General features: G+C 50.0%; 10 protein-coding genes and 2 non-coding genes across 12 annotated transcripts; 9 read left to right on the top strand and 3 right to left on the bottom strand.

The window, feature by feature from the left end:
- Positions 1-1,461: 1,461 nt before the first annotated feature.
- BDP81DRAFT_331833 (ferric reductase NAD binding domain-containing protein) lies at positions 1,462-2,836 on the top strand (the record flags this gene model as incomplete). Its single annotated transcript, XM_060585538.1, has 2 exons — positions 1,462-2,338; positions 2,397-2,836. 2 exons carry the CDS (start codon positions 1,462-1,464, stop codon positions 2,834-2,836), a joined length of 1,317 nt encoding a protein of 438 aa, XP_060439555.1.
- Positions 2,837-3,246: 410 nt separating this feature from the next.
- On the top strand, positions 3,247-3,934 carry BDP81DRAFT_439069 (uncharacterized protein). Its single transcript, XM_060591374.1, has 3 exons — positions 3,247-3,573; positions 3,630-3,718; positions 3,799-3,934. The coding sequence occupies exons 1-3, from the start codon at positions 3,298-3,300 to the stop codon at positions 3,911-3,913; spliced, it is 480 nt and encodes a 159-aa protein (XP_060439554.1). The 5' UTR covers positions 3,247-3,297; the 3' UTR covers positions 3,914-3,934.
- Positions 3,935-4,408: 474 nt separating this feature from the next.
- BDP81DRAFT_475555 (uncharacterized protein) lies at positions 4,409-5,937 on the top strand. Its single transcript, XM_060594738.1, has 6 exons — positions 4,409-4,560; positions 4,628-4,691; positions 4,760-4,851; positions 5,109-5,283; positions 5,433-5,622; positions 5,682-5,937. Exons 1-6 carry the CDS (start codon positions 4,471-4,473, stop codon positions 5,857-5,859), a joined length of 789 nt encoding a protein of 262 aa, XP_060439553.1. The 5' UTR covers positions 4,409-4,470; the 3' UTR covers positions 5,860-5,937.
- BDP81DRAFT_503220 (uncharacterized protein) lies at positions 5,677-7,075 on the bottom strand (the record flags this gene model as incomplete). The annotated part of the gene is made up of 4 exons (XM_060595588.1): positions 5,677-6,056; positions 6,122-6,749; positions 6,845-6,969; positions 7,069-7,075. The coding sequence occupies 4 exons, from the start codon at positions 7,073-7,075 to the stop codon at positions 6,025-6,027; spliced, it is 792 nt and encodes a 263-aa protein (XP_060439552.1). The 3' UTR covers positions 5,677-6,024.
- A 396-nt stretch (positions 7,076-7,471) lies between these two features.
- BDP81DRAFT_465206 (major facilitator superfamily transporter) lies at positions 7,472-9,047 on the bottom strand (the record flags this gene model as incomplete). The annotated part of the gene is made up of 3 exons (XM_060594251.1): positions 7,472-8,673; positions 8,732-8,812; positions 8,876-9,047. The coding sequence occupies 3 exons, from the start codon at positions 9,045-9,047 to the stop codon at positions 7,472-7,474; spliced, it is 1,455 nt and encodes a 484-aa protein (XP_060439551.1).
- A 516-nt stretch (positions 9,048-9,563) lies between these two features.
- On the top strand, positions 9,564-12,002 carry BDP81DRAFT_465205 (fungal-specific transcription factor domain-containing protein; the record flags this gene model as incomplete). The annotated part of the gene is made up of 2 exons (XM_060594250.1): positions 9,564-9,627; positions 10,045-12,002. 2 exons carry the CDS (start codon positions 9,564-9,566, stop codon positions 12,000-12,002), a joined length of 2,022 nt encoding a protein of 673 aa, XP_060439550.1.
- Positions 12,003-14,122: 2,120 nt separating this feature from the next.
- BDP81DRAFT_484776 (fumarylacetoacetate hydrolase) lies at positions 14,123-15,349 on the bottom strand (the record flags this gene model as incomplete). The annotated part of the gene is made up of 3 exons (XM_060595124.1): positions 14,123-15,140; positions 15,196-15,277; positions 15,338-15,349. The coding sequence occupies 3 exons, from the start codon at positions 15,347-15,349 to the stop codon at positions 14,269-14,271; spliced, it is 966 nt and encodes a 321-aa protein (XP_060439549.1). The 3' UTR covers positions 14,123-14,268.
- A 797-nt stretch (positions 15,350-16,146) lies between these two features.
- On the top strand, positions 16,147-16,218 carry BDP81DRAFT_t332. The gene has a single exon. It is a non-coding gene; the product is annotated as a tRNA-Met (tRNA).
- Positions 16,219-18,140: 1,922 nt separating this feature from the next.
- On the top strand, positions 18,141-18,222 carry BDP81DRAFT_t333. Its single transcript has one exon. It is a non-coding gene; the product is annotated as a tRNA-Ser (tRNA).
- A 201-nt stretch (positions 18,223-18,423) lies between these two features.
- BDP81DRAFT_358818 (fungal-specific transcription factor) lies at positions 18,424-20,855 on the top strand. The gene is made up of 4 exons (XM_060586370.1): positions 18,424-18,667; positions 18,751-18,881; positions 18,939-20,231; positions 20,288-20,855. The coding sequence occupies exons 1-4, from the start codon at positions 18,629-18,631 to the stop codon at positions 20,655-20,657; spliced, it is 1,833 nt and encodes a 610-aa protein (XP_060439548.1). The 5' UTR covers positions 18,424-18,628; the 3' UTR covers positions 20,658-20,855.
- A 318-nt stretch (positions 20,856-21,173) lies between these two features.
- On the top strand, positions 21,174-22,376 carry BDP81DRAFT_439062 (uncharacterized protein). The gene is made up of 2 exons (XM_060591373.1): positions 21,174-21,231; positions 21,310-22,376. The coding sequence occupies exon 2, from the start codon at positions 21,635-21,637 to the stop codon at positions 22,166-22,168; it is 534 nt and encodes a 177-aa protein (XP_060439547.1). The 5' UTR covers positions 21,174-21,231; positions 21,310-21,634; the 3' UTR covers positions 22,169-22,376.
- Positions 22,377-23,463: 1,087 nt separating this feature from the next.
- BDP81DRAFT_454351 (cytochrome P450) lies at positions 23,464-25,275 on the top strand (the record flags this gene model as incomplete). The annotated part of the gene is made up of 4 exons (XM_060592932.1): positions 23,464-23,648; positions 23,722-23,881; positions 23,948-24,382; positions 24,436-25,275. 4 exons carry the CDS (start codon positions 23,464-23,466, stop codon positions 25,273-25,275), a joined length of 1,620 nt encoding a protein of 539 aa, XP_060439546.1.
- Between the last annotated feature and the right edge of the window lie 378 nt (positions 25,276-25,653).

Below are 25,653 nucleotides of genomic sequence, written 5' to 3'. Positions count from 1 at the left end.
CAATGTCTCCAGCAACAAGATCGGCGAGCTCGCAACGTGAATCCTCTTATTTCTGGCGACGTAGAAAGACTGAAGTCACAAACTCACAGGACCTCGCTCCGGTTCGAGACATAGGCCATAGATATTGCGGAACAGAATCGAGACCTGGACATCCAGCCAGATTTGTTGGGAAGACTGTGTGCCCTGGAGTATCTTGAGAATTTAACAGAGTTACTGTACACTCGGGGAACCAACAGGGAAGTTATCAGACACATGAGTCTTTTCGGACTGATATGGATAAGTACGAATCTATTGCAGCAGCCAGTCTTGGAGTTTAATTGTGCCAACATACTGGCGCCGGCCTCAGTCGGAAGTCCGACTTACCCATAAGAATTCTACTTCATCCAGAGCCGTAACTCTTGACTTCTGATTTTGTTCTCAAATCCGAACAGCTGATCACTGCCTCGCACATTAGCTCACTTACTCCAATAACTTGAGCAGGCTAACGCCACAAGCTTCGCAAGGCCGATGCCGGTAGTCAATCTGACTTCCCCTCGTTGCGTTGTTCTCCACTTCACACGCCATCCGGAGATGTTTGCTCACGGTAAGGAATCTGCAGTATTTAACACCCCTGTCAGCTGGGTTTCCACCGCGATGGCTTTTCTCACAGTGAGGGAAATCTCAATTCTAACTACCCTGCAGCCTTGGGGTAACCCAGCTCAAAGACACGATTTTGTCAGCTGTCAGTGTCCAGACTGGGACTTCCCAAGCTGTCTTACATAGGACAGCCAGCTGGCTAGCTCACGTGTCAAAACAATTGTCTCTCGAGCGTCCGCGTGGCATACTGCGTGTGGGCCCTCCAAAAATCTCTGTGGTGGATGATCTTATCAATCTTATCAATCTGCCCCCATGCTCATCTTATCAATCAGCGCACATCTCCCGTTTCGTGACTCGATCTGCCTGTGCGTTCGTTCTACCTCGGTCTCACCACATCCGTCTCCTCAGCCATCCTCACCAACAAGATGGTGCAAGCATTCAAGAGCCCGAAGCAGAAAGCAAACGAGGATACTCTGCATGTTTACGTCGCGTTTCTTTTTGGTCTCGTGCTTCTGACCTTCGTAGCCTATTCGCTGCGTGAGGCTTCCAACAAAACCCCATGTTCCAAAAGAGCTCAGGGGCTGAAGGGTTCCGGGCGCCGGGCATGCGTTGATTTCTTTCGGTATGTGGGAACACGCCTTGTCCACTCAACACTAAGATGCTAATGAGGCTCTTAGAAATTTAGAGAGGCGTGTGGATTGGGGATGGTTTGGGAGGCCCTCCTTCGGGTTCATCGCAATGGTTGGGGTCTACCTCGTCGTCAATGTCACTCTTTGCTCAACCAACATCGTTATGAGGCGTCTACTCAATCATTGGGCCTCTAGGCTTGGATGGTGATTCTCTCACACTCTTCAAATTCTCATGCAGCAGCTAACATGTTTCAGGATGTGCGCCGCAAACATAACGCTATGCATATTTTTCGGAATGAAGAACACGCCTTTGAGTCCACTAGTAGGAGTATCACATGCACAGCTCAACATTCTGCACCGGATTGTGGGATATACCGCCGTCTTCCTGCTTGCTCTGCACGCTATCTTTTACGCGATACACTTCCATCGCTATGGCAAGTTGGCCAGCTTGCTGAAACCCGAAGACCTGGCTGGTATCGGTGCCGCTATCGGAATGATCATTCTGTTCCTAGGAATACTGAGACACAGAAACTACGAGCTCTTCTACATCAGTCACATCGCTGGCTTCGTGGCAGCCGTCATTTTGACGGGGTTGCATCGCCCAAACTGGGCAAAGAGGATACCAGCTTTGATGAGCTTTGCGTTCGGACTTTGGCTGCTAGATCGCACGATCCGAGCTTCTAGGATGCTTTACAACCTCATCAACAACTCCGGCGCCTTCTATCTACTCCCGGATGGAGGAACGCGCCTGCTTCTCAAAAGGCCAAGTGCCCAGGCTGCCTCACCGGGGACTCACGTCTTCCTCTGGATTCCGCGGGTCCATATCTATGAGAATCATCCATTCACAATCGTTAACAATGGCCCCGCTGGCTTGGAGCTTGTGATGAAATCCCACCAGGGATTTACCAAAGCTGTCAACAACTTTGCTACATGTCGTACTCGTTCTACAGCCTGGGCATCGGTTGATGGGCCGTATGGTGTGTGTCCTGATATGGACAACTACGACAAGCTGATCTTTATCGCTGGTGGAAGTGGAGCGGCTTTCACGTTTGGTCTCATAAATCGGATTCTAGGACAGTCTGAGAGACCTAAGCTCCAATCCGTTGAGTTCGTGTGGACTGTCAGACGTACAGGTGAGCCGCAGTATTCATTCTTTACTTGATATATCCCTCTAACAACCTAATGCGATAGAGCATCTCAAGTGGTTCTCCGAACATCTCAGCAAGCTCATGAAGATGGGACCAGCCGTCAAAGTATCGCTGTTTGTCACAAATGAAGAGCCAATATCAAGCCCAATAGCGACGCAAACCGACACTCCGTATGACGTTGAAAGTCAGCTCTTGTCTGAGAGAGGTACACCAAGCTACGGAGCTGTATCGAGCGTAGACGACACAAGTAGTCTGCTTGCCCGAGCAAACGGCCATGAAGTCGAGCAGGCTTATAACCTCCATTTCAGGAGAATGGACATAGAATCGGTGGTCAGTGATGCCATACAGTCCGTTGAGAGTCGTCAAAGAGTTCTGATGGCCACTTGCGGCCCAGAATCATTGATGGAAGCTGTGAGGGATTCGGCGGAAAGTTGGCGGAAGAAGCGAGACCTTCGAATAGACGTACACTCCGAGGACTTTTAGAGTCATAGAGAGATTCTTTTAGATATCAGCACATCATCAGCGACAAATTACAAGCTTTTTCCACTTCCACACAACTCAGTACTTCCCAAAGAGAAAAAAAAAACAGGGACCGGGTAAATTTCACGAGGGATAAATGAGACATCCGTCCCAGGAAACCCAAAGCCCCTGCTGTCAGCCGGCGCCATGCCACCCAAGATGCGCCCACTTGTCTAAAAACCCGCCCATGCCCATCATAAATGGGTCGCGTTGGGGCGCTTGCATTAGTGTACTTTGTTAGGATTCCAATGTGTGTGGAGCCAACGCCGAGCCACGGGCTTGGCTGTTTATCTGATGTACGAACAAAGATTGATAAAACCTGATCCTTTTGCGCCCTCTCGGCGGTGAATTTCTGGGGTTTTGCATGCTCAATTCTCTCATCTTCTTGTTGCTGTCTTTCAAGCTTCTTGTTGCGGCGATTTGCAATGGTCTCCAAGGATCCAGTCGAGCGGCCTCTGCCCGTTGCGGATGGCGAAGATAATGCCTCCCCAACGCGGTCCCAGACCGACAAGAAGGGCATCGTGGATGCCACCAGCTATCCATCTGATGACACTGAATCAATCAGAGACTTTCCGTGGACGTGGAAAGCTACCGCTATTGTTTGTGGTGTTGCCCTCTCCTGGGGCTCGTCTTTCTCTGAGAACACCCTCGGACCTCTCAAGAGCACTTTGATCAAGAATCTGGATATCAATAACTCTCAGGTAAGGCTTGGAAATTAACGTGATTCAATCCAAAGACTTGTGCTGACTCTCTATAGTACGGAGCTATTTCCTCGGCCACGTCGCTCGTTAATACCGTCCTCCCAATTCTCGGGGGTTACGGGCTCGACCATTATGGCGTCGAATGGTAAGCTCCTGTCAAGCTTTGCATTCCGTGGCAAAAATACAATAGCACCAGGACTCTCCTATACTAACGCGATTAAACAGGGGTTCTTTGGCGTGCTCGGTTGCAATTTTCATTGGCGCGGTGATATCAGCGGCTGGCTCCAACCAGGATTCATTTGCTTTTGTTGAAACAGCAAAGGCTGATAAGGAGTATTAATAGGCAGGTACCATGGGCTGGCTGGCACCTGCCCTGGGCGAAGTGGGACAACTGGCTTAGTCATCACGGCCGGATAAAGGTGGGACAACCACCCAGGCCGTCACTACCTACTTTGACCGACTCCTGCCTACAATGTAAGATAGAAAAACAAGAAGAACAAGCAATAGGATCACCAACAGACGAGTGATAATTGCTACCACTATTTTTCGTATACGACCCCGTGGAACCAATACTGATCAGTGGTTGACTTCTCACGAATCACCACAGATTATACCATGAAGAGAGCTCGCCGGCCTGAAAACCCGCGCAGCTGCTAACGAGCAGTAACGTAGACTACTTCACGAAAGTCCACGAGAACCTCAAAACTCCCTCCGGCCTCAGCAGCCCGAGCGCGAGTGCGTCTATCACGCTATCACGACTACCTTTGCAGACGAGAATCCCTCCGTACCTGGTACCGTCGGAAGAGACCTCTGCGTGGCCGCGATACTCCATTTCATACACTTCACCTTCTCATCTTACGCGCAGATTGCGCAGCAATTGCTACCACTATTTGCCGTATGCGACCCCGTGAACCAACAGCTTTAGTAGTCGCTGGGCGAGTAATCATGGGCTTCGGCAGCACTGTTATTGAGACATGTACATCTAAGGTCAGTCTTATTCGAGCCTCAATCTGCTGTTTAATTTGACGACGGACCTGACTAACAACGACTGAAGATCCTGGCTCATTGGTTCCAGCACAAGGGACTTGGTTTGGTGTACGGCTTGGATTTGTCAATTGGTACGTTGTTGCTACTACGACACATCTTATCTCAGAGACACAAACACTGACATATCATCTACCTTCAGGGAAACTCATTGTTCTTACTGCGAAAGCCACTGCGGTTCCGATGCGAGACGCCACTTCGTTCTGGGGCTGGGCGCTCTGGATCCCCGCCATTGTGTGTTTCGCCAACCTTATACAAAACATCTTCTATGTCTGGTGGGTTTGGACACGACCTGAATGGACTCGCATGCCCACAGGCCAGGAGCGAGCCAGAGAGATCACTCGTCGTGAACGCTTGCAGGCTGGCAACACTGAAGTGGCCACAACGAACACCAGCAAGAGCACTCGTACACTGCGGGCACTCCCTGACTGGAGTTCCCTCCTTCGCGTGCCTCGCTTCTTCTGGCTGGTTGCTGCACACAAATTCTCCAGGCCGGTGTGGTGGGAGGATTTAGCGGTCTTAACGCCGACATAATCAAAGAGACTCGAGGTTCCACGGCTCAGCTTGCCGGGTACACTTCCGCAGTGCAACAGGTTATTCCTGTCATTTGCGCACCATTGATCGGGTCTTACTTTGACTTCTTCGGCCATCGGATGGTGTTTGTTAGTATCACATCGGCTATCTAGATCTTGGTGTACTGCCTCATTGGATACACCCAGACGAACGCCCTTGGCTCCATGGTTATCGCCTCTGTGGCGTCGACAATGAATGCTCTTCCCTTCCTGGCGTCAATCCCCCTCATCGTCCCTGATCAGCTCGAACTGGGACTCGTATTCGGAATCTGGAAGTTTTCAACAATGCTGGAAGCGTCATTGTCGACATGATTGCCGGAAGGCTGCAGGACATCACCCCTGGAGGCACGTATGAGCGTGTCATTGCCTTCTTTGTGGCTGTCAAGCGGCTGGAGTTCTGCCTTGGTCTCTTCTACGGAATCTTGGACCGAAAGTAAGTTAGCCTGGCTGTACTAGTTTTCAATTGCGCGAGGTACTAACATCTCAACGCAGGTATCTCTCGGGAATTCTTAGCATCAACAACAAGAAGCGCATGAAGCTTGAGAAAGAGGGTAAGCTTGAGGATTGCGTTGGACGTAAGCCCTCAAAGGGGTATACCACAGCAGGTATTGGCTTGGTGTGCTCGCTGATCATCATTGCCTGGGTGTTGTTCATCAAGTACTCCATTTGATAATGTTCATCGATAAAATGTCGAAAATGACAGTATTTAGCTTTGCATACTGGGCAAGCTGCGGCATCGCAGTCAGGGCAACGAAATGAAAACTTTGCTCTTCTCTCCCCACAGAACGTGCAGGTTGCTTCTCCTTTCTTTCTCGGCCAGCCGTATCTCGTATGATTACACCTGCTCTCCTGCTTGAAAGGATTGAACTGTTTCGAATCTGCGTTTGCTTCGCGTTTATCCGCCGCCTCTCTCATCTTTGCCCAATGCCCACGAGCAAAGCCCAGCTTCTCCTCAATGTTCAACATCTTGAGCCGCTCCTGTGCTGCCTTTTCCATTTGCTTCTGTGCCCGCTCCGCGGCAGCCCTGCTTTTCCTCTCGGCCTCGGCTTGTTTCTGTCGACGGATGTACTCTCTAGCAGAATGTTCCTGTTGAAGCTTGAGCTCTCTGGCATTTTCTTCTTCTCGACGGAGTCTGTCATGGGCGTCTTTTTCTTGTTGTTCTCGAGCTTTTTGTGCTGCTTCCCTCGACCGCAGCTCCGCAAACTCCTCCTTCAGCTTTCTCAGCCTCTCTCGCGCTTCCCTTTTCTCTCTCTGAAGATCTTCCTGTTTTTGACGCTGAGCCTCGTGCTCACGTTCTCTTCGTTTCCTTTCTTCCTCCTCGACAGCTCTCCTGAGACGCTCAGCCCGCTCTCTCTTTCTGGCCTCCTCTTGTCTACGAGCTTGTTCAGCTTCGCCAGCTTGCCTCTGCCTCTCTTCCTCTGCTTTTTCTTGTCGTTCTCGTTCACACTCCTTATTCTGCCATTCCTGGCATGCTCTCCACTTCTCTTTGAGGTTCTCATAATGCGTATCGTATCGGCTACGTTTGGATTCGTCTCGGAGATATTCGTACGCCTCTTGAATCTGGACTCAGGTAGAACAACGTCAGTCTCTAATACGGAATGCTTATTGGTGAATCGTGATTCGGAAAAGCCTTGATATACGTCTTGCAGAATTACTATGCGGAACTTTTCGGTATCAACTTTTGCTCCTGGAGGCTGTTTATCCGGATGATGTTTGATTGCTAACACCCGATGGGCGCGCCATATATCCTGTGCCGTTGCCGACTGCTGGATGCACAAGTCTGCATAATAGTCTCGTATTTTAGGTATTTTAGGTGTTTTAGGAGGCTCCATTTAGTGCAGTATTATCAGGATCGCAGACGCCTTAACGAAGCTCAAACCTCTCATGTTAGTCAACCTTCCGAGCAGGCCGCTTTTAAATGCAGTGGTCCCTCGATTCGCCTTTACTTTTGGGCATCGGTGATCGGCTCAATAAAGAACCTAATCTCGATGATTATACCTATATGCTTTGTAACTGGCTGTCGTCCCATGCAGAATACAGGAGGCCGCAAACTTTGAGTCAAAGAATCTCACCCTTGCATACCTCAAGTTCGTTAGTGTTAACCCACCTCATAATAAAACAACTCGAAAGGCACTATTATTTGATTCCCGGGACCATTAGAGTTGATCAAGATTGTGGACTCTCATTTCGAACATGCGAGACGTGAATATTGATATAACGAGGCAATTAAGATAGTATCATGACAAGATATCAATGGGTCACTAAAGCTATGACCAGATGACTCAGAGCGTGTATCGGAAATCAGGGTGTCTATCGCCCTTCTTTCCTTGGTCAATCTCTCGTGACCTCTCATCGATACTCATGTTTTCTCTCTTGTTGTTGATCCTGTTCAGAAGAGTCCACATGGCAAAGTAACCAACCGACGCAATCGTGATGGTGCAGATCGAGACCGCATGGCCAATTGTGTATCTTCCGTCCGAGGTCGTGATACGGTAAATCTGTCCAGCCATAATACCAGCACTGTTTCCGATAGTCTGTTGCAGGCCAATGGCCGTGGCCCGCTTGAAATATCCAGCATTACTGTTGGAAATCCACGTGACGTTGAGGCCGACAACGCAATAGATACCTGTTGCCGTGACGAAAGTCGCAAAGTAGAGAACCGAGGTTGACTTCATGCTTACACCAAGCATGAGAGCATAACCTGTGGCAGTGACTAAAGCCATCGGAACCATGAACACCGCACGCTTGTTGATTTTGTCCGAGATGTAGGCGATGGTGAGGTAGACTGCTGATGCCCAGATGTAGACCGGCACCGTAAGGAGCTGGGTCTTGATGCTGCTGTAACCAAACCCGCGAATAATGACGGGTAGGAATGTTCCGAAGCCGAAGGAGCAGGTGTTTGCGCAGAATTGGCAGCCGGCTGACAGCCAAACCTTGGGATCCTTGAAAGCGAGTTTGACTTCTTGCTTGTCGAATGTCTCTGACTCGCCCTGGTAGACTCTGGCCTGCTCAGCACGGATGCGCATCAATGCCTTATCCTCTTCAGTAAGCCATTTGGCCGACTCGAAGCTATCAGGAAGCAGAAGTATAAAAGCCAAGCCAACTGCCACGGAGATGACACCTTCGATGAGGAAAAGCCATCTCCATCCAGCTAAGCCACTCGCGCCATGCAGACCTGTGAGTCCGTAAGCCAGAAGACCTCCAAAGGCACCAGATAACGCAGATGCGACGAAAAGGTATGAAATTCTCCGGGCCTGTTCCTCGCGCTTGTAGTATGTGCTGAGGTAGAGCGTCAGGCACGGGAAGAGACCACTCTCAAAGACACCGATGAGGAGACGAGTTGCGAGAAGACCGGCATAGTTGGTGACAAAGGCCGAGCCTATGACTGTTGCGCTCCAGGATAGGATGAAGAATGGGATAAGTCGACTCGGCCGTGCTCTCTTGAGAATCAGGGATGCCGGGATTTCGAAAGTGATGTAAGTCACTGGACACCTTGTTAGCCACCCTCATGCTCGCGTATGAAAGGAGTCATTGCATCGCACCATAAAACACAGTGACAGCGACGTTCAGCTTATTGCCCGTGAGATTCAAATCCTCTGTCATGCCTGCAATTGCGGCGTTACCTAAATTTCGACCTAGTTAGACACCGTTGATTGTAGTGCATCTATTAGTTGAGGGTCGCGTACCGATGTTACTTCGATCGAGGTAAGCCACCAAGAAAGCTATGATCATCATTGGCGAGAGCCATGCGTCCAGCTTTCTGAGGAGACGTTTTTCCGCAGCCGGGTCGATCGTGAGGTCGGAGCTCGCGGCCGCCGAATGAGGCTCGATATCACCATCTTTGGCCTCCAGGGGCATCTTTTCCGAAGACATCATTCAAGCACCAGTGGTCTTTGATTGTCTAAAATGATCAAGGAAATCGATAGAGAGATGTTGCGACTCTGTCTGGAGTTGACAACATATCCTTACGACCAGGCAGAGTATCCTGCAAAGGGCATATATCTACCTTATGCAAAAGATGCATCACAAAGGCACGGTGAGGTCACTGCATTCGCCTATCAAACGGCTTCGGCTTTTGACCGACATACCTGGCTAGGCGTCGGGGAATTGACGAGCTTATCGTAGCATCGAAAGACCATCCTTGCGGTCTGGCGGGGGCAAAGCCGGGGAATGTAGGATTCTTATCTCTTAGTCCGCGAATAGCCTAGAGGCGCCGAGCCATTCCTTTCGGCAAAATGTGGAGAGGATGATAGCCAAGTCTTTTTGGGGATATGAATACCCCGACATCGCCCTCTGGTCCATACAAAAGGGTACTATTTCCCGATCTCGCAACCACGCGACAACATTCCGGCAGACAGTCCGAGCATATTATCAATGGATACCCCAACGCCCAGAACGACTAATCCGAAAAGTCCGATTATTCGGAAGAGGAAGCGAGGTAGGCATGCGGTTGCGTGCGAGTCGTGTCATCGGCGAAAACAAAGAGTGAGTGAGCTTGTTGTCTCATATTTCTTTTTGCCAAGGCATGATAGTCTTGCCGAAGCCTTCGACATGTCCATTACTTCAATTCCCATCTGTCCAGATTACTATCTGTCATTGGACCGAAACTTCACAATGGGTTGTTTTGGTGAAACCACTTGCATAAGGTAGTTGACCGCGCCAGTGCTGAACTCAACTTGACGGCGTGCTGAGCCTACATGTAGTTTCTAAACTCAATTCTGTCCAGTCATCTCACTGACTTCACCTCATCAGTGCAATGGCTCGCGACCATGTTTCAACTGCGAAAGGCGAGGAGTTGGGTCATCGTGTTCCTACAGCCACTTAGTTGAAGACGATGGCCCAAGAGCTTCTCAAGGCCAGCGTGAAACTCGTCTGACTTCGCCAACCGCCAATATTGCAACTCCAGTCTCACCTCCTTCCACGAGTGCAATCCCTGTTCAAGATGCTGAGCAACCTGATGGCTCCTCAGGTTCCAGGACTTTCCCATCAAGGTCTTCAAGTCGTGGTGGGGGGCGGCAAGGCGAGAGTAGCGGTCAAGATCAGCCATCAGAAAACCTCGTCGGCAATCTCTTCAAAAGCCGCGATGCCCCGTCCTTCTTCGGCTCTTCGTACTTCGGCCCTCAAGCCGCCGCGAAAATCATTCAAGCGCCCGCCCCAGAGCTATCATCTGGTCTCAGCTCAAAACCCCAAGCAGGATCAACACATTCGTTCCGAGAGGAGAACGGTCCATTTTCGCAAATATGGGATCTCCTAGGGCTGCTGCCTCGCAAAAAGTCCACGGTCGACAGGCTGACGGAATGTTTCCTCAATGAGCTCAATTGGGCGATTGACGCTGTTCAACCAAACTCTTTCAAGGCCAAGTACGAAAACTTTTGGTCGCGAAAGTTTGGCTTTGATGATTTTGCCACAATTGATCTTCGCTGGCTGGCTTTGCTGTTCATTGTCTTGGCATATGGCGTGTTGTTGGATTGCCCAAGACCGCGGAACAGGGAGGTTCAACGAGAGGTCTACGACACGTCACAACGGTTCTACTGGGCTGCCCGGAGAGCCATCGTGATTGCGCCGACTTTCTACGGCGAGTCAACGGATCTCGTGCGAGCTGGTGTTCTAGTCACTCGCTATCTCATCTACACTCGTCGCGTGCCAGAGTCCTGGCTCACAACGAGCTTTGCTATGCGAATGGCTCAAGCTCAGGGTATGCATATCGACGGTGAAAGGTGGAGGCTTCCCAGGAAGGAGACAGAAACCAGACGACGCTTATGGAGCAACCTTTACATGCTCGACAAAACCATAGCATTAGCTCTTGGACGACCGTTTGCAATTGTTGATCAACAGTGTCTTGTCAAGCAGGCGTCCAACGTTTGGTTAGATGATCTGGATGATGAAGAGGCCGCCTCTGTGCCAGAAGCCCCCCTTTCAGAACCTACCGCGAGCGTCTTCAGCCGTCTAGCTCATGAACTTGCCGTTGTTGTTGGCAAGATACAAGAGCGATGTTTCGGTCTATTCACAGTCTCCTACGAAACAGTCCTCACGCTCGACAAAGAAATCGATACCTGGAAAGGCAGGCTACCACCGTATTTCGAGTTAGAGGACCCAGACATCTCCAAAGATGACCGTCTCCCGTTTCTCCCTTGGCAGAGGTTACATCTACACAGCATGTACCATTTCGCACGGGTCACACTTCACCGGCCGTTCTTGCTCCGACAGTCAATCACGAATAGGTACAAACACAGTCACGACGTTTGCATAGCATCCGCCTGCGCGGACCTTGATATGGGTCTCAAGATGTTCAACCAACCTCTCAACGACCGGCTGAAATGGAGTCTAGGGCCACACAACCTCTTCAACAGTGCTCTGGTGCTGGGCATCATCGCTGTCCGCGATCCTCATTCTCGGCGTTCTCATGCTATTCTCGAAGACTTGTCCGCATACTGCGAGATGCAGAGAAACGATGTCTGGCTCAATGAGTTTGCCCTCGCCGAAGTCAAAATCGTTGAGCTCTGTGTCAAAAAGTCAAGGCAGTCTCACCCGCCTCCAGCCAACACCCTAGTACCACTGGCTCTAGCGTCAGCTTCGCCTAGCAGGCGCGTCTCCCAGCCCGTTGGTCAACCGCCAGTCATGGAGACACAACCTCAGTTACCAGTAGAGAGTCCCGACTTTGATCCTCTGATGGCCGGCTTGGGACTTCCTTACAGCACGACGAGCGCGCAGATGACATGGGATGACCCTGGATTCTTCCTTCCTGAGAGCGGTGACCTGTCACAATGGGAGCATGTGATCAACACTCTTATGCATGATCAAGCAAGCATATGATCTGAGTACAAATGCCATGATGATAGCTTGGAAGAAAATAAGGAAGTCACGTACCTAACTCTAGACCAGTGCAAGAGCTATGAGACACGCGTATTCAAGTACTAGCTACATGTATTGCTCGGTGTAGAAATCTAACATAACATCATCTAAAGTACCTTACCTAGTAAATCAGTATTGAACATCCGCTGTTGAGACCAAGTCAAATCATTCAATACCATGTAACACAGGCTTTCGGTCTACATTCGGAAGGCCATAAGCACATGGAGAGGTATTGAACGGGGGAAAGTCCTGAGTAGTCATTTACGACTGATGGAGATGAGTTGCCGGTTATTAAGACTCGCACACCAGAAAAATAATTATAACCTGAGAGAGCGTATTGTAGTTTCAGATGTTGTATTTTGCTCTCTATATTCCGCTACATCTTAGATCTCCACTCGCTTTCGCCGCTCGTCATAAGTAAATCAACTTCCCCCTTTCTCCTTACGCAGCGGGGCACTTGTCTCCGTTCTGAAGTAGCTGATTAGTATATAAAGACGTCTTTATGAGCAAAGGGTAGAATTACCTTGGAAATGTCACCTGGTGCAATGCACTTGCAGCCATCCTTGTTGTAGCGGACGCAGCACTGTCAACACAGTTAGTAACTTGTCTCGACACGAACCGATTCATCTACAAGTCCACTTCTGGTCTTCGTGAACGATGAACATTTCGGTGGGCCGTTTGCAGTGTGACTTACCCACGCACCGGCGCAACCGGCTCCAACGCCACCGCAGTGGCTCTTGATGCACTCCATACGGACTTCGAAGACGCTGTTGCTGCTAGTGCGCTCAGCAGCAACGCTAGCCATAGCCAGAGAGGCGGTGGCGAGGAGGATAAGCTGGGTGATGGTAGAGAACTGTATGATGGCAACTAAGTTGTTTAGTTGATAAATGGACTGGCTGGTTGGTTGAGTTGTTGGTTGAATGAGTGAATGGTTGATTGATTGACTGGCTGTTGATGAGGAGCTTCAATTGTAATGATTGCTGAGAGTCCAGCTTGGTATTTGTACTCTTGATCTGTTGGTATACAGCATCATTGCGAGTCGGCGCACGGCATTGCCTTCCCCGGTTATTGCGGCAGGCATAATTCTTCTTGCCCCGGAGGCTGACAACAATTAATCTCATTCAGAATCTATCACTAATCGAGGTAGCAAGTGGAAGACATGTATAGTAGAAAGTGGCTTGATTCCTCTAAGTGGAAGATCCGTATGAGGGTCATATCTATATACTGTACAAGCCGGGTAATCGGCTTGTGGAAAGCGGTATCGTACGGCAGTAACCGGCAGCGCCACGTGTGGCGCTGCGACAGAATCTGAAGCTTTATTTAATTATATTGACTTTGTCACGAAGTCCACAACGCGCTCTGTCCGAGTATCGGTGTCGGTTTCGGTTAGTTGCGAGTCAGCATGTGTGCACAGCAGCTATTACTTGCACAACAGACCGACATGCCTTTACTTACTAAGAGCTACGGAGTACTCCGTACAAAGCCCCCTTTAAGCTTTACATATAATTACCTTCTAGGATGGCTATAGCAAGGTTCGGCGATTACGGGGTATACATGTAATTTAATTGAGTCCTGAACCACTTTTCAAGGCCGCGACTCGTCGGCCTCAGATACTCGTATTCCACTTTCACCAGAGTTTAGGCTAATGAGTTGGGAGCTTCTCTATCTAGAGAAGTGATCGACACGCAATTACTCCCTATTTGTTGAACATCCAATCCCGTCAGATTGAGATGGCAACATCGTCACAACTCGTTGCACAATCTTTTGTCCATTACCGTATGGAGTACCAGAATACGATTTCCGTAGAAACCCCTCAACGGTATCCGTAGAGAGCCACATTCTGTCGGGTACGTAAAAGTCCGTCTAAGCCGATTCTTGGCCTTGTAAGGCTTAGGGGCCCCGGATGTCGGAGTTGCCCCGCAAGATATGTGCATAATGGCTGTGCATATCCGCATCGTCAGTGGAGAAGCAAGTCGCAGTTCCGGGAATTTGGAAACTCCAAGTCGTGCAGGGCGGAGGGTTTTACAATAATGCCCGTTTACTTGAGTAAGCAGTGTGATTCAATCTCGGAGTCCGATGCTGGACTCCTAAAGTCGAGTTAACTATCCCTAGGTGAGAGATGAAATGCCTAGCCCCATGTAACGAAGAACTAGGAGTCGACACTTCCATCAGAGAAATATGTGTGATAATCACTTGACAGTAGGTATTCCATGTGTGCTTCTCCCGCCTAGTGGACTCCATTTACCCTGACTTCTTTCACCCCATTCACTCCGTTTACCACTTTGACCCCACTGCTCCCATTCGTGTTCCGTTGGGGCCTCTCCTCATATTCCACCTTATTCACCAAGCTTCCCAGGCCGTGGCTCATAACGATGCGCAGGTCATCCCCGGGAGCCAAGAAAACAGGCGGAGTTCTGCTCACACCGATTCCGTGTGGGGTTCCCGTCATAATCACCGTCCCGGCTTCCAGCGTCGTGCCTTGAGACAAGTACGCCACGATCTCGGCGATGGAGAAAATCATATCGTCCCCTCTTCCCTCTTGCATCACCTGCCCGTTGAGAACCGTCTTCAACTCAATAAGTGAAGGGTCCGGGAGGCTGCTTGCGCTGACGATACACGGACCCATCGGGGCAAAGCCGTCGAATCCCTTTCCGAAACCCCATTGAGCTCCCGCGAACTGGTGCTTCCGCGCCGTGACGTCGTTGGAGCACATGTAACCAAGCACGTAGTCCATGGCATCCTCCACGCTGACGTTCCTCGCGTCACGGCCGATAATGACGGCCAGCTCGGCCTCGTAGTCTGCTTGCAGATCCGTTGCTTGATGGGGGATGAGTAGCGGTGCGTTTGACGCGTTAAGACAGCTTGCGGGCTTGAAGAAGAGGGTTGGGTGTTCTGGGAGGTCGAGGTTCATCTCTTTGGCATGTTTGCGATAGTTGAGGCCGATACAACGAATTGTCCCGATTTCTTTGCGTGTAAGGGGTGGGAGGAGCTTTTGGATGTTGAGGATCCTTGATGTTGGCTCTGCTGAGGGGTCCAGGGCTGAGGTTCCGTTGAAGACTCGAGCCGGAACAGGGAGAGATGCGGCCAGAGCAGCTCCGACTGTCCCGGGTGTCAGACAACATGATTTTATTTGCGCAGTAAGAAGTATCCATACCGTCGACAGTCTCATCGACTGGTTCGCCGATGTATTCCCTCCAATCATCTTCCGCGATGAATCTCACGAGACGTTCCCATTTCTAGAAGATCTGTTAGCAACGAGCATTTTGTGAATGCTGTGTCCTGCGAAGACCACCTACAGGTGTAATCATCTTGGCTGACTAGTTGTGAGACTCTGTTGACGAGAAGATCCAAATCAGATGCTTGACTTGCGCTTGCAGCTCCTGGTAAATTCAAATGAGCTTGTTTGCGATAAGAGCAAACATGGCATCATCTATGAGGCGGATATAAACACCCGTTTTCAGGAGACAGCCATGCCGGCCGTCGACCGGAAGCTTACTGCATCGAGTGACGTCGGTCATCCTCCGTTGTCGTGGCTTTTCCCGACAGTTTCGGGAAATATGATCGGCCTTTTCTCCAACACCAAGACAAGTATCCGCACCCAGATAACGTCGGAGATCCTCACCCCGCAATGCACACCCCCGTTGAATCAGAGATGGTTCGGTAGATAGATAAAGACTGCCCGACAATTATGTAAAATCCTGTCAACAGTCTGGGGAGAAACGTGACTCTATCCCTTTTCTCCAGACACGTACATGCGCAATACCCACTGGGCCACTTACCCGGACCTATCTCCGGTGGGCCCGGTTCCTCGGAGGCTCGAACGCTTGGGTCGGTCTTCCTGCCTCCGTTTTCACGAGCGGCGGGTTTCGAGAGACCCGCCTATCCGTACAGGTCCACGGCGATAGTTAGAAAGTTTTTTCTCGGCGAGGAACGTGGTGGCATGGCCGTCCCACTGAGGCCACTGAGTTAACTGAGGCCAAAGTTGTCTGTCACACTAGCTGATGGCCCAGCAAAATTTGCGACCCTTGAGTGGGTCACGTTCTCATCCACCTTCCCACAGCTTTCTTGAAATCAAAATGAGCAGGTACCTTTAACAATCAGAACAAGCACAATAGCTCAGGGGTAGAGCGCTGGGCTCATAACCCAGAGGTCCCTGGATCGAAACCAGGTTGTGCTATCGACACATTCCTTTTGCTTTTGTTCCCTTCAGTTGTTCCTTGTTCTATGCATATTTCCTCTTGTTCTAGAGGAGGGTGACGAAAATTTGGACGTCTACAGGGGACACAAGGAACAAAAGAAATCTTCTCAGCTTAAATTGGGTTGCTTTTTTGATTCTATATTGTTCAACTACCTACGTGTTCGTTGTAGAGTAGCTGTGCTCTCTTTCGCTGAGTTCAACGCCAAGGAGTCTTTATTGTAACTATGCTATGAGACGTTCCTCAGATCAAATCAAGATCATTGTATGCTGAATCTAATTCGAGTCTGTTCACCTAATGGCCTTTGTTCTAGTGGATTCTGTGGTCGCTAGTAGTATTTAAGTAAGGTCAACATCGCCCACAGGATGCTTGTAAGTGTTTCCAGTCTTCCAATCCAGAGCGTTTATTCACAGCCCTTCCAACATTTGTCAACGTATACATAAGTTTCAAGCGCTTCTTCCGCATTTCAAAGCTTCCACTTGGTTTGATACGATCAAATGGATCCGCCAATGACGCCCACCGATCATTATAGTGTTCTTGGCATCAGGAATGACGCAACGCAAGAACACATCGAAGACGCATTCTATGGCATAGTGGAGAGATTTCTCCAGAATGGCCAGCATGAATCACCTAGCAGATCCGAAAAGCACCCGAATGGAATCTTACTAGCCAGTTCATCCAAAACCCAACGTGCAAATGGGACACTGATCAAACAGTCTTCAATTCGTCATCGAATGCAGATCACAAAAGCTTTCGAAGTTCTCATTGACCCCCTTCAGCGCACGCAATATGACAAATCAAGACAACCCGTGGTCAAGGCTATGTTCGTGGCAAAGAACTTGCGCCTCCGCAAATTCTCGGCATGGGACAAAGAGTCTAAGGAGAATATGCCATCGGCGATCGCAATGGTGAGCGTCAAACAAAAGCTGAAAGAAAAGTTGAAGAAGGGCAAGAATCGATTGAACGCGGCTTTGGAGACAACCGCGCACAAGGCAAAAGAGGCTGAGGCGCGACGCAAGTCTCGGTGGTGGCCTGAAGTGCTTGCAACTCCCCAAGAAGAGGAGTTCTACCAGCAACCGACGATGCCACAACCTCAACTTCAAGAGCCTCAGAACGAGTACTATGAAGAAGAAGTTTCGGAGACCCCAATGTCTTATGAAGACTTTTACAATGCTCCCAAAGACTACCAACTTCAGAATCGGGCTGCTACTGACTTGTACACTAGGGATTCGAAAAGCTTCAATGAGGCTATAGAACCAAAAGAGATGAAAATGCCAAGTCCGCCCAATAAGGCGCGGCTTGTCCCTCTAGGGCGACAGCCGACATGCATAGACAACGGGCTTCATGGGTGGAAGGGATGGTATCCAACTAACAACGGCCTTTCGCCTCCGGAATGTCCCATCTGCGAGAACTTTGATTCGAAGTATTTCTGTACGAAGTGCGACGCCACAAGTTGCATGATGTGCAGGCTTACTTAGCAAGAATTCGTCTTGGAATTTGGTACTTGTGGCTCTCGTTAGATTTGACAATTTACTTTGTGTCAGTATTAGAAATGATGCGAGAAACTAACGCCTTTTTCGCAAACAACTTTCCTGCTTCCCACGATTGATTCAGTACAAGTTGTACAGCTACAGAGCGCTGCCCCACATCTCCAATCAGCAAGTGAAAGGCAAGGCAACGAGTGCGTGCGTGAATGCGCTAAATAGAGTTGCCAAGAAGTGGAATGGCGTTAAAAGACAGAGTTTGATTTTGCAGCTGTCGTCCGAAGTCCAAACAATACCATTCGCAACCGCCAGGGGAAGACACAAAGGATGTCGCGATGGAACACTTCAGCTTGACTCCCAATATGAGCTACAATTTGGAAATGGCTTAACATCTCTACTCTTCAATGAGTTGTCCAATGGGCGTTGTGGCAGAGTGGTCTAATGCGCAAGACTAGAAATCTTGTTCCTTCGGGAGCGTCTGTTCGAATCAGGCCAACGTCGACTTTCGCTTTTGCCTGATGTGACTCTTTGCCTTTGAGTCATCGGCTGGATAGTCTATGAGCTCTTTCAGAAATAAGAGTGTTTGTTTTTAGCAGTAGACAAGATTATGTAAGAACTTGTACGGTAGTTACCTTACTCAGGTGCCTACTGTGAAGGATTTTGCTCCTTGGTTTTTAACCTTCTTGGGATTGGTGCGCATTTGTAAGCGGGGTCTCATCAGCCTACCTCTCAGCTTCAAGCCACGACCTCATCCATTTAACTACCTTGCCCCTTTCAATAGGATGAGACGAATCTGGACCAAGTTCTTCTCTCTTTCTCAACCACTTTAATATTCTGATTTGTAACGCATCAAGTAACAGAACCTCGGGAAACACATAGACATAAGACCTGGCAATTTGTGCAAGCTATGGATACATCCAAAACGAAAAGAGTCAGAAGGAGAAAGGTGAGTGGCCCCAACTCGCCATGACTATTGAGCTGGGTCAAAGAAACTTTCATTGAGACTGACTGCAAGCCTCTACCTCGCAGGCTTGCGATTTATGCTACCATAAGAAGATTAAATGTGATGCAAAACAGCCACGGTGTTCAGGGTGTAATCTGTACAGTTCGGAGTGCACTTACACTGGCCCGACAAGGGCAGCAACCGTGAAGTCCAATCAGTAAGTTCACATTTTAACCATTATTCAGAACGAGTCGATCGGCTGACGTCTCAACAGAGTCAAGAAAATTGAGATGCTGGAAGCAAGGCTAGCACAATTGGAGGCACAGAAGCAGCCTGTGCCCCGGGCAGCCGACCCAGACTTCGCTCTGACATCGATAGATCCAGGTACGGCTACAAGTATCTCTGAAGAGGAGCATAATCTCTGGGCTGCAAGCACCTCAACACTGGAGGAATCACCCCACTCTTCTACAAACCCGGGCTTGGGCATCTCAGGCCACGAGTCCAGCATGACACTTCCACCTCTCCGTCAGATCTTGCCTTCAATAGAAGACTACTTCCAGAACTCGAACCAAGTCCTTCCGCTGTTTGAGCGAGAAATCTTCGTCAAGATGCTGCGAAGTTGGTACGCATACCCAGCGCACCGTAAAGCAGACGTCTGGGCCGCCATCAACGTCGTCTTGGCCCTCACGCATCGGCACTCCTACGCGTCCAGCTACGAAGAGACACAGAATATGCAATGGTACATCGACAACGTCCAATCAGTCCTGAATAAGTTGGTCATCAATGAACCGAGCATGCTGGTCTTGCAGACCCTCCTTGGACTGGTTCTAGTTTTCCATGGCTCAGCGGACCAGGGCCCGGCGTCCATACTCATAGCAACTGCAATCAGGCTGTGCCAGAGTCTTAGACTTAATACGAAGTCTACCTCGCAGGAGTTCGAGCCGGCTGAGGCTCTCCAGAGGAGCCGAGTCTTTTGGGTCGCGTTCATACTCGACCGCGATCTATCAATGAGATTGACACAGCCACCTCTTCATCAGGAGTCAGATATCGACGTAGATATCCCATGTCTAACTCCTCCAGACGATGTAGGTATGATCATGGGTTTGTCTGGCCAAAAATTCAATTACTTCCGCAGCTCTGTTCAGCTCGCCTACATCCAGGGAAAGCTATACCACATGTGTTTCTCCGTTCGAGCTCTCAAGCTTCCAGACCAAGAAAGAAGTCAAAACATGCTTCGTGTTCGAACGATGCTGGAGAATTGGCAATACTCAATACCTCTCGACTTCCAGCCAGAGCTTGCAGCAGCAACCGTGGCCGCGGAGTACCTTCGATACATTTGTCTGCTTCACTACACCCACCTGCAGCTCATCGCGACAACGCACTATGCAGACTCGCACCATCTCGAGTGGCTTCAAGGGCAGCTCAGCTGTAACAAGGGGAATACCCCGGCAGCGCGGTCCGACTTGACAACACGGCTTCCAAACTGCTGGGAAAAGCTGGTTACGGGGTCGCGAACTTGCATGCATCTCTATGCTGCAACACCCGAGAACGACTCTGCTCTTACTTGGTATTTGGGAGTTCCTTCTCCATTTCTCACGGTTAGTGCTAATAATGTCGTTGTAGGCTTGTGTCGTGCGGCTATTTGACGAGCATCATGTTCATCTCAGTCAATAACCTGGCCTGTCCAGATAACCCGTGCCGACTTAATGATCAAAGCAATGTCGACTCAGCCTTGCTCCTCCTCGAGCGTCTGATCAACGCTACAGACGATGAACGACTCAAGAGGATTCACAGTGCTTGCAAGGAAATCAACGAGAGAGCGCGACTTATCATTGTATCAAGGCTATCAGAAGAATTCCCACGATTCGATCCTCCCGGCCTTGAATTCGGAGACGAAGACCCTCTTGATGACGGACGATGGGGATTAGTAGGCGGCGATTCCTGGACGATAGACGAGTATGCCACAACTTTATCTTGTCATTCTGAAAAATAAGGCAGTAGGCATCAAGGCAAGTCCTAAGAAAAGAAAATCAGGGCAGGGTTGAGGGTGACGTCTGAGAACAGTGGCAGGAGCAACCTTGGACTATCCAAAATGTTGTTACTCCTGATCGGACGCACCTTACAATCTCTTTGTCCGCAATGCATGCCACAATATCTACTGTTTTTGAGAGACTTAAAGATGCAAAATGCATGGGATAATCCACAGAGCCAAGTGAATCATTCCATGTCTGAATTCCGCCTGACGGAAGGTGCCTTGGTGCCTGTCCTTCCGGTGCCTGCCACCTTGCCCTTGCCTCCTTCCCAAAAGACTACTCGCTCTCTCCTTCCCACCCCAGGTAATTAATTGACTCTGATTCTCCAAATTTCACACTTCCTTGGTTTTTCACAAAAGGTTCGAACTCCCAGCCTCTCACCATCAATTCTCTCTTCTCATCTTCTTCCGACAATAGTCAATTCTCCCGAACCTCGAGAAGGATGGCCGACCCCGATGATCTTCGCATCGCTGTAGGCATCCCGTTGCCTGCTGATGTGGACGATGACTACTTCGCCTTGCAGCCGTTGACTCCGTGAGCTCAACCCTCAATATTGCAGCATCCCGATGTGGGGATTTCATATTCTTGTTCACTAACCCGTTGTTTTCCTAGTGATTCTGAGGAGCTCGTCACACTCAAATGCGACGAAGAGGTCTTCAACTTCAGCAAGTTCAAGCTGACCAAAGACTCTGACTACTCCTGAGCATGCCTCAACAACTCCACTTTCGTCGAGGGCAGAACCTCTATCATCGAATTCGACGATATCGAACCAGAGCTTCTCGAGGCTTATCTCCGTATCGTCGACATTACAGCTACGGGCGAATCAATCGACATCAAGGAGTTCCTAGCCAGCAGCAAAGAGTACAACGAAGCTGCGGATGACATTATTCCCGTGATCAAAGTTAACCAACTTTCCGACCGGTTGCTGAACGAACCCATGCATGCTGAACTGAGCCAGTGTATTCTGGAGTACTTGCGGAAGGGAGCAGTCACCAAGGAGGACAAGTCATCGCCAGAGGGCATGAAACGGCTGTTCAACACATACAAGAACGCATACAACACCTTGGATCCCAGCATCTCCGATGAGGCCGATCTTCAGGTCCAGATTGCAGAAGTTTGCTGTCCCCGAATCGACATGGATGAAACCTACGCTCTTACCCGCATTTCTTCTGAAAGCGACGCTTTCCTGGTAGCCGTGCTGAGAGCCGCAACCCAGCGCGTGAATACTCTTCTGAAGCAGACCAAATCTCTCAGCGCGAAGGTGAAGCGTCTCAAAAGGGATATCTGGATCTTGACCGATCCAAGAGACTCGGAGGCGCACTGCGGCGAGCTGGCAAACTACGTGAGAGATGACTATGACCCTTTCGATGGCTATCCCGATTTATACACAGATGCTTGGTTCATCGCACATGGGGACGATGAGGATGAAGATGATGAAGATGACGACGAGGAAGAAGATGGTTGTCATTAATGGAGACTACAGCGTGCTTCAAGATCATTGAAGACGGGACTGTAGCTCGTCACTCAATCATTGGACGAACGCGATAGTTGGAAGCAGGAAAAGGTCCAGACTCTTTGTGCCTGGGCTATCAATTTGTGTTTTGAGGTCAGCCCAACAGATCAACACATTTATGTATACGTTACGCTCATTACTCTCCCGAGACAATCAAAAACTGTACAAAAAGACGGTGACAATCAGGTATGCACATGATTGTTGGCCACTCACTTCTGCCGTGTTTACTGCCTTGGAGTACGCAATTACTTAGCTCTCAAATTTCCAGCTCCCCCATTGCCATAAAGTAGTAAACATAATGCCGGTAAGGCACTTGAGCGGGATTTCCAAGCAGACCAATGGTCTTCTGAGAGTTCATAATGCATAGATAAATGCGCGCTGGGTTGAAGAGCACAGAGGACTATCATCTAACAGCGGCCGCCCTCTTACTTGGCTTTCCTCCCTCTACAGCGTCACGGTGTAGTAAGTCTACGCACACACATGACTTTGGTTTCTCATCGAAGAGGATACCTGGTCTACATACGTTCCAGATTGCCAGGGCTGCGACCTATTTAAACGAGCAAAGCGTATTGAGAGCGGTAGCAGGAAGATGATTCGATTGCAACCTGGTCATCCAAGAGTCCCGGGGGCAACATTTGCAGCATTATTACAACTCGAGTGTAACTCACACAATGCCTCGCATGTCAACTCACTGAATGCCGAGAATATCAGCGCTTGTCCTGCGTACCTGCCGTCATTCTCTCTTCTTGCCGACGATTGGCGTTGAAGCAGGCATCGGAAGGAGCTTTGACAGAGGTGCATCAGCTAGTTACATTGCATTTCCATAGCTGGAATGCCACACGCGGATCATTGGCTGCTTGCATGTGAAGCCAACAGACTGTCCTGCAGCTTACTCTTTCGTATTCTCAATGAGGAGCCAGGTCGCAATCTGACACAACATGCTACCAACAAAAGAAGGTGGAACTTCTTCATGCCTCTCTAGGCCTGCTTACCTACATAGAGCTCAACATTGGCCGCTCGAGGTGCTCCGTTCGGCACGCGTGGATGAAGTTGTGGTGAGGGGTGCACACTTGGCATAACATGCCGAGATAATGATATGTGAGCTGCCGCCGACTCCCCGCATGGAAGTCAGCAGAGCAGATGATGGCTCGAAATTATGCGCGAACCTCACTTTTGTCCTCTCGGAATTTCTCTCTCATTCTCCCTCGCCCCTGCCTCTTTTCATCGCTCACGGATATCTTCGAATTGAAATCATGGCATTCATGTTTCTGATCCCACTGGCGATTGTAGCATTTGCCGTCTTCAAGCTGCGGAATGTCGGTCGACGGCCCAAGAACTATCCCCCAGGGCCTCCTACATTACCACTCATTGGCAACTTGCACCAAATTCCACCGAAGCAATCGCATCATCAGTTCAAGGAATGGGCTAAAGAGTATGGGTATGTTCAGCGAGGCACACACCCAGCTAAGTGGTTATAAGTATCTATACACTGACATTGGCGTCTCGAATAGCCCAGTCTACTCGCTCATTCTCGGCACCAAAGTCATGATCGTGCTCTCGTCCGACCGGGCAGTCAAGGACCTCTTGGACAAACGCAGCAACATCTACTCCTCTCGCACAGATCTCTACCTCGGAAATGTAGTCAGCGGCAACCTCCGCGTCGTCATGATGGTTAGTTGCCCGGCACGTCCGATGAAAGAATGAAGGCCATTGATCCTTGGGCTAACGAAACAAAAGCAATACGGCGAAACATGGCGCATGATCCGAAAGATATTCCACCAAGTCCTACACATCAACGCCGCCAAGGGCTACGTCCCATACCAAGACCTCGAGAGCAAACAGATGCTGTCCGGCTTCCTCGAAGAGCCGGACTCCTTTGTCGATCATATCCGCCGATTCACGACCTCACTGACGACGCAAATGGTGTTTGGTTTCCGTACGACGAACATACACGACGAGAAGCTGAAGAGGCTGTACCACTGCGTCGAGAGGTGGAGCGAGGTCGTGGGTTCCTCTGCGGCTGCTCTCTTAGACGTGTACCCGCCCCTGAGGAACCTCGGCTTCATGTCGCCTGGGAAAAGATACGCCGAGGCGCTGCATAAGGAAGAGAGAGCTCTTTATGTCGGACACTGGATGGATGCGAAGGAGCGTGTTGTCACAGGCACGGCAAAGGTAAATACTGCCCTGTATCCGAGATCCCACCATGCATACTGACCAAAGCTAAGCCCTGTTTCTGCATGGGCATCGTCGAGAGCCAAAAGACTCTCGGTTTCTCAGACGCCCTTGCCGGCTACATCTCCGGGTCCGCTCTCGAAGCTGGATCAGACACCACCGCCTCCACGCTGACCGGCTTCGTCCAGGCCATGGTCCTGCACCCCTCCGTACAGAAGCAGGCCCAGGAAGAACTGGATCGCGTCTGCGGTACCGATAGACTTCCGACCATGGACGACTGGGACTCCATGCCCTACATACGGGCGTGTATCAAAGAGTCCCTGCGCTGGATGCCGACCGCGATCCTCGGCCTACCGCACGCCGTCATACAGGACGATGAGTACATGGGCTACAAGATCCCCAAGGGCGCGGGCGTCATGCTGAATGTCTGGGCGATCAACATGGACGAGAACCGGTTCGAGAATGTCCGCGCTTTTGATCCCTCTCGCTACAAAGACGACGAGCAGAACTCATTCGAGTCGGCGATGAATGGTGACCCGTCGAAGCGCGATCACTACGTCTTTGGCGCTGGCCGGCGGCTTTGCCAGGGAACGCATATCGCTGATCGATCACTGTTCCTGAGTATTTCGAGGTTGCTGTGGGCTTTCGACCTTGAGAAGGCAGTTGATGCTGAAGGTGTTGAGATTACCCCGGACGCGGATGACCTCACTGACGGGTTTTTGGTCCAGCCGAGACCGTTCCCTGCGAAGATTACGCCGAGGAGCGATGCTCATGTGCAGGTTATCCGGATGGAGTGGGAAGCGAGTCAAGCCTTTCTGGATGAGAGTAAGCAGTGGAAAGAGATCCCGAGCGGAATGGTTTTCGAGTCTTTGGTGTCGTCGGATTTCAAATAGTGAACTGATCAGTATTGTGGGGGTGGGATACAAGACCTGTTCAGGACCATCACATAAGTATAGCCTTTGAGCAGCTCTGGATAACTGAATGAACTGTAAAATTGTCTCTCATGATTTGTGATCTTAGGACCTATAGGGTCCCTCGATCGCTACTTCAAGGGGCTAATCACTGACTCTGAAGGCTTCCAGGCCTTCCTCTGCGTAACAGACTTCTTCCAGAAGATCTGCCCGCGGTACTAGGAGATAGGTCATAACCTATCCTCCAAACGACAAACTACCTCTATTAAGAAACCAGATGGTTATAACGGAACTAGGGCACCAGTGGGAACTAGGGATGGATAGAACACATAGTAGCTCACGAGCAAGACTTGGAGGACG

Source organism: Colletotrichum phormii (assembly GCF_030913505.1).
Source record: "Colletotrichum phormii strain CBS 102054 chromosome Unknown BDP81scaffold_28, whole genome shotgun sequence".
NCBI classification, from domain to species: domain Eukaryota; kingdom Fungi; phylum Ascomycota; class Sordariomycetes; order Glomerellales; family Glomerellaceae; genus Colletotrichum; species Colletotrichum phormii.
The sequence above is the reverse complement of the archived record's forward strand: the minus strand, read 5'-3'. Positions and strand labels throughout refer to the sequence as shown.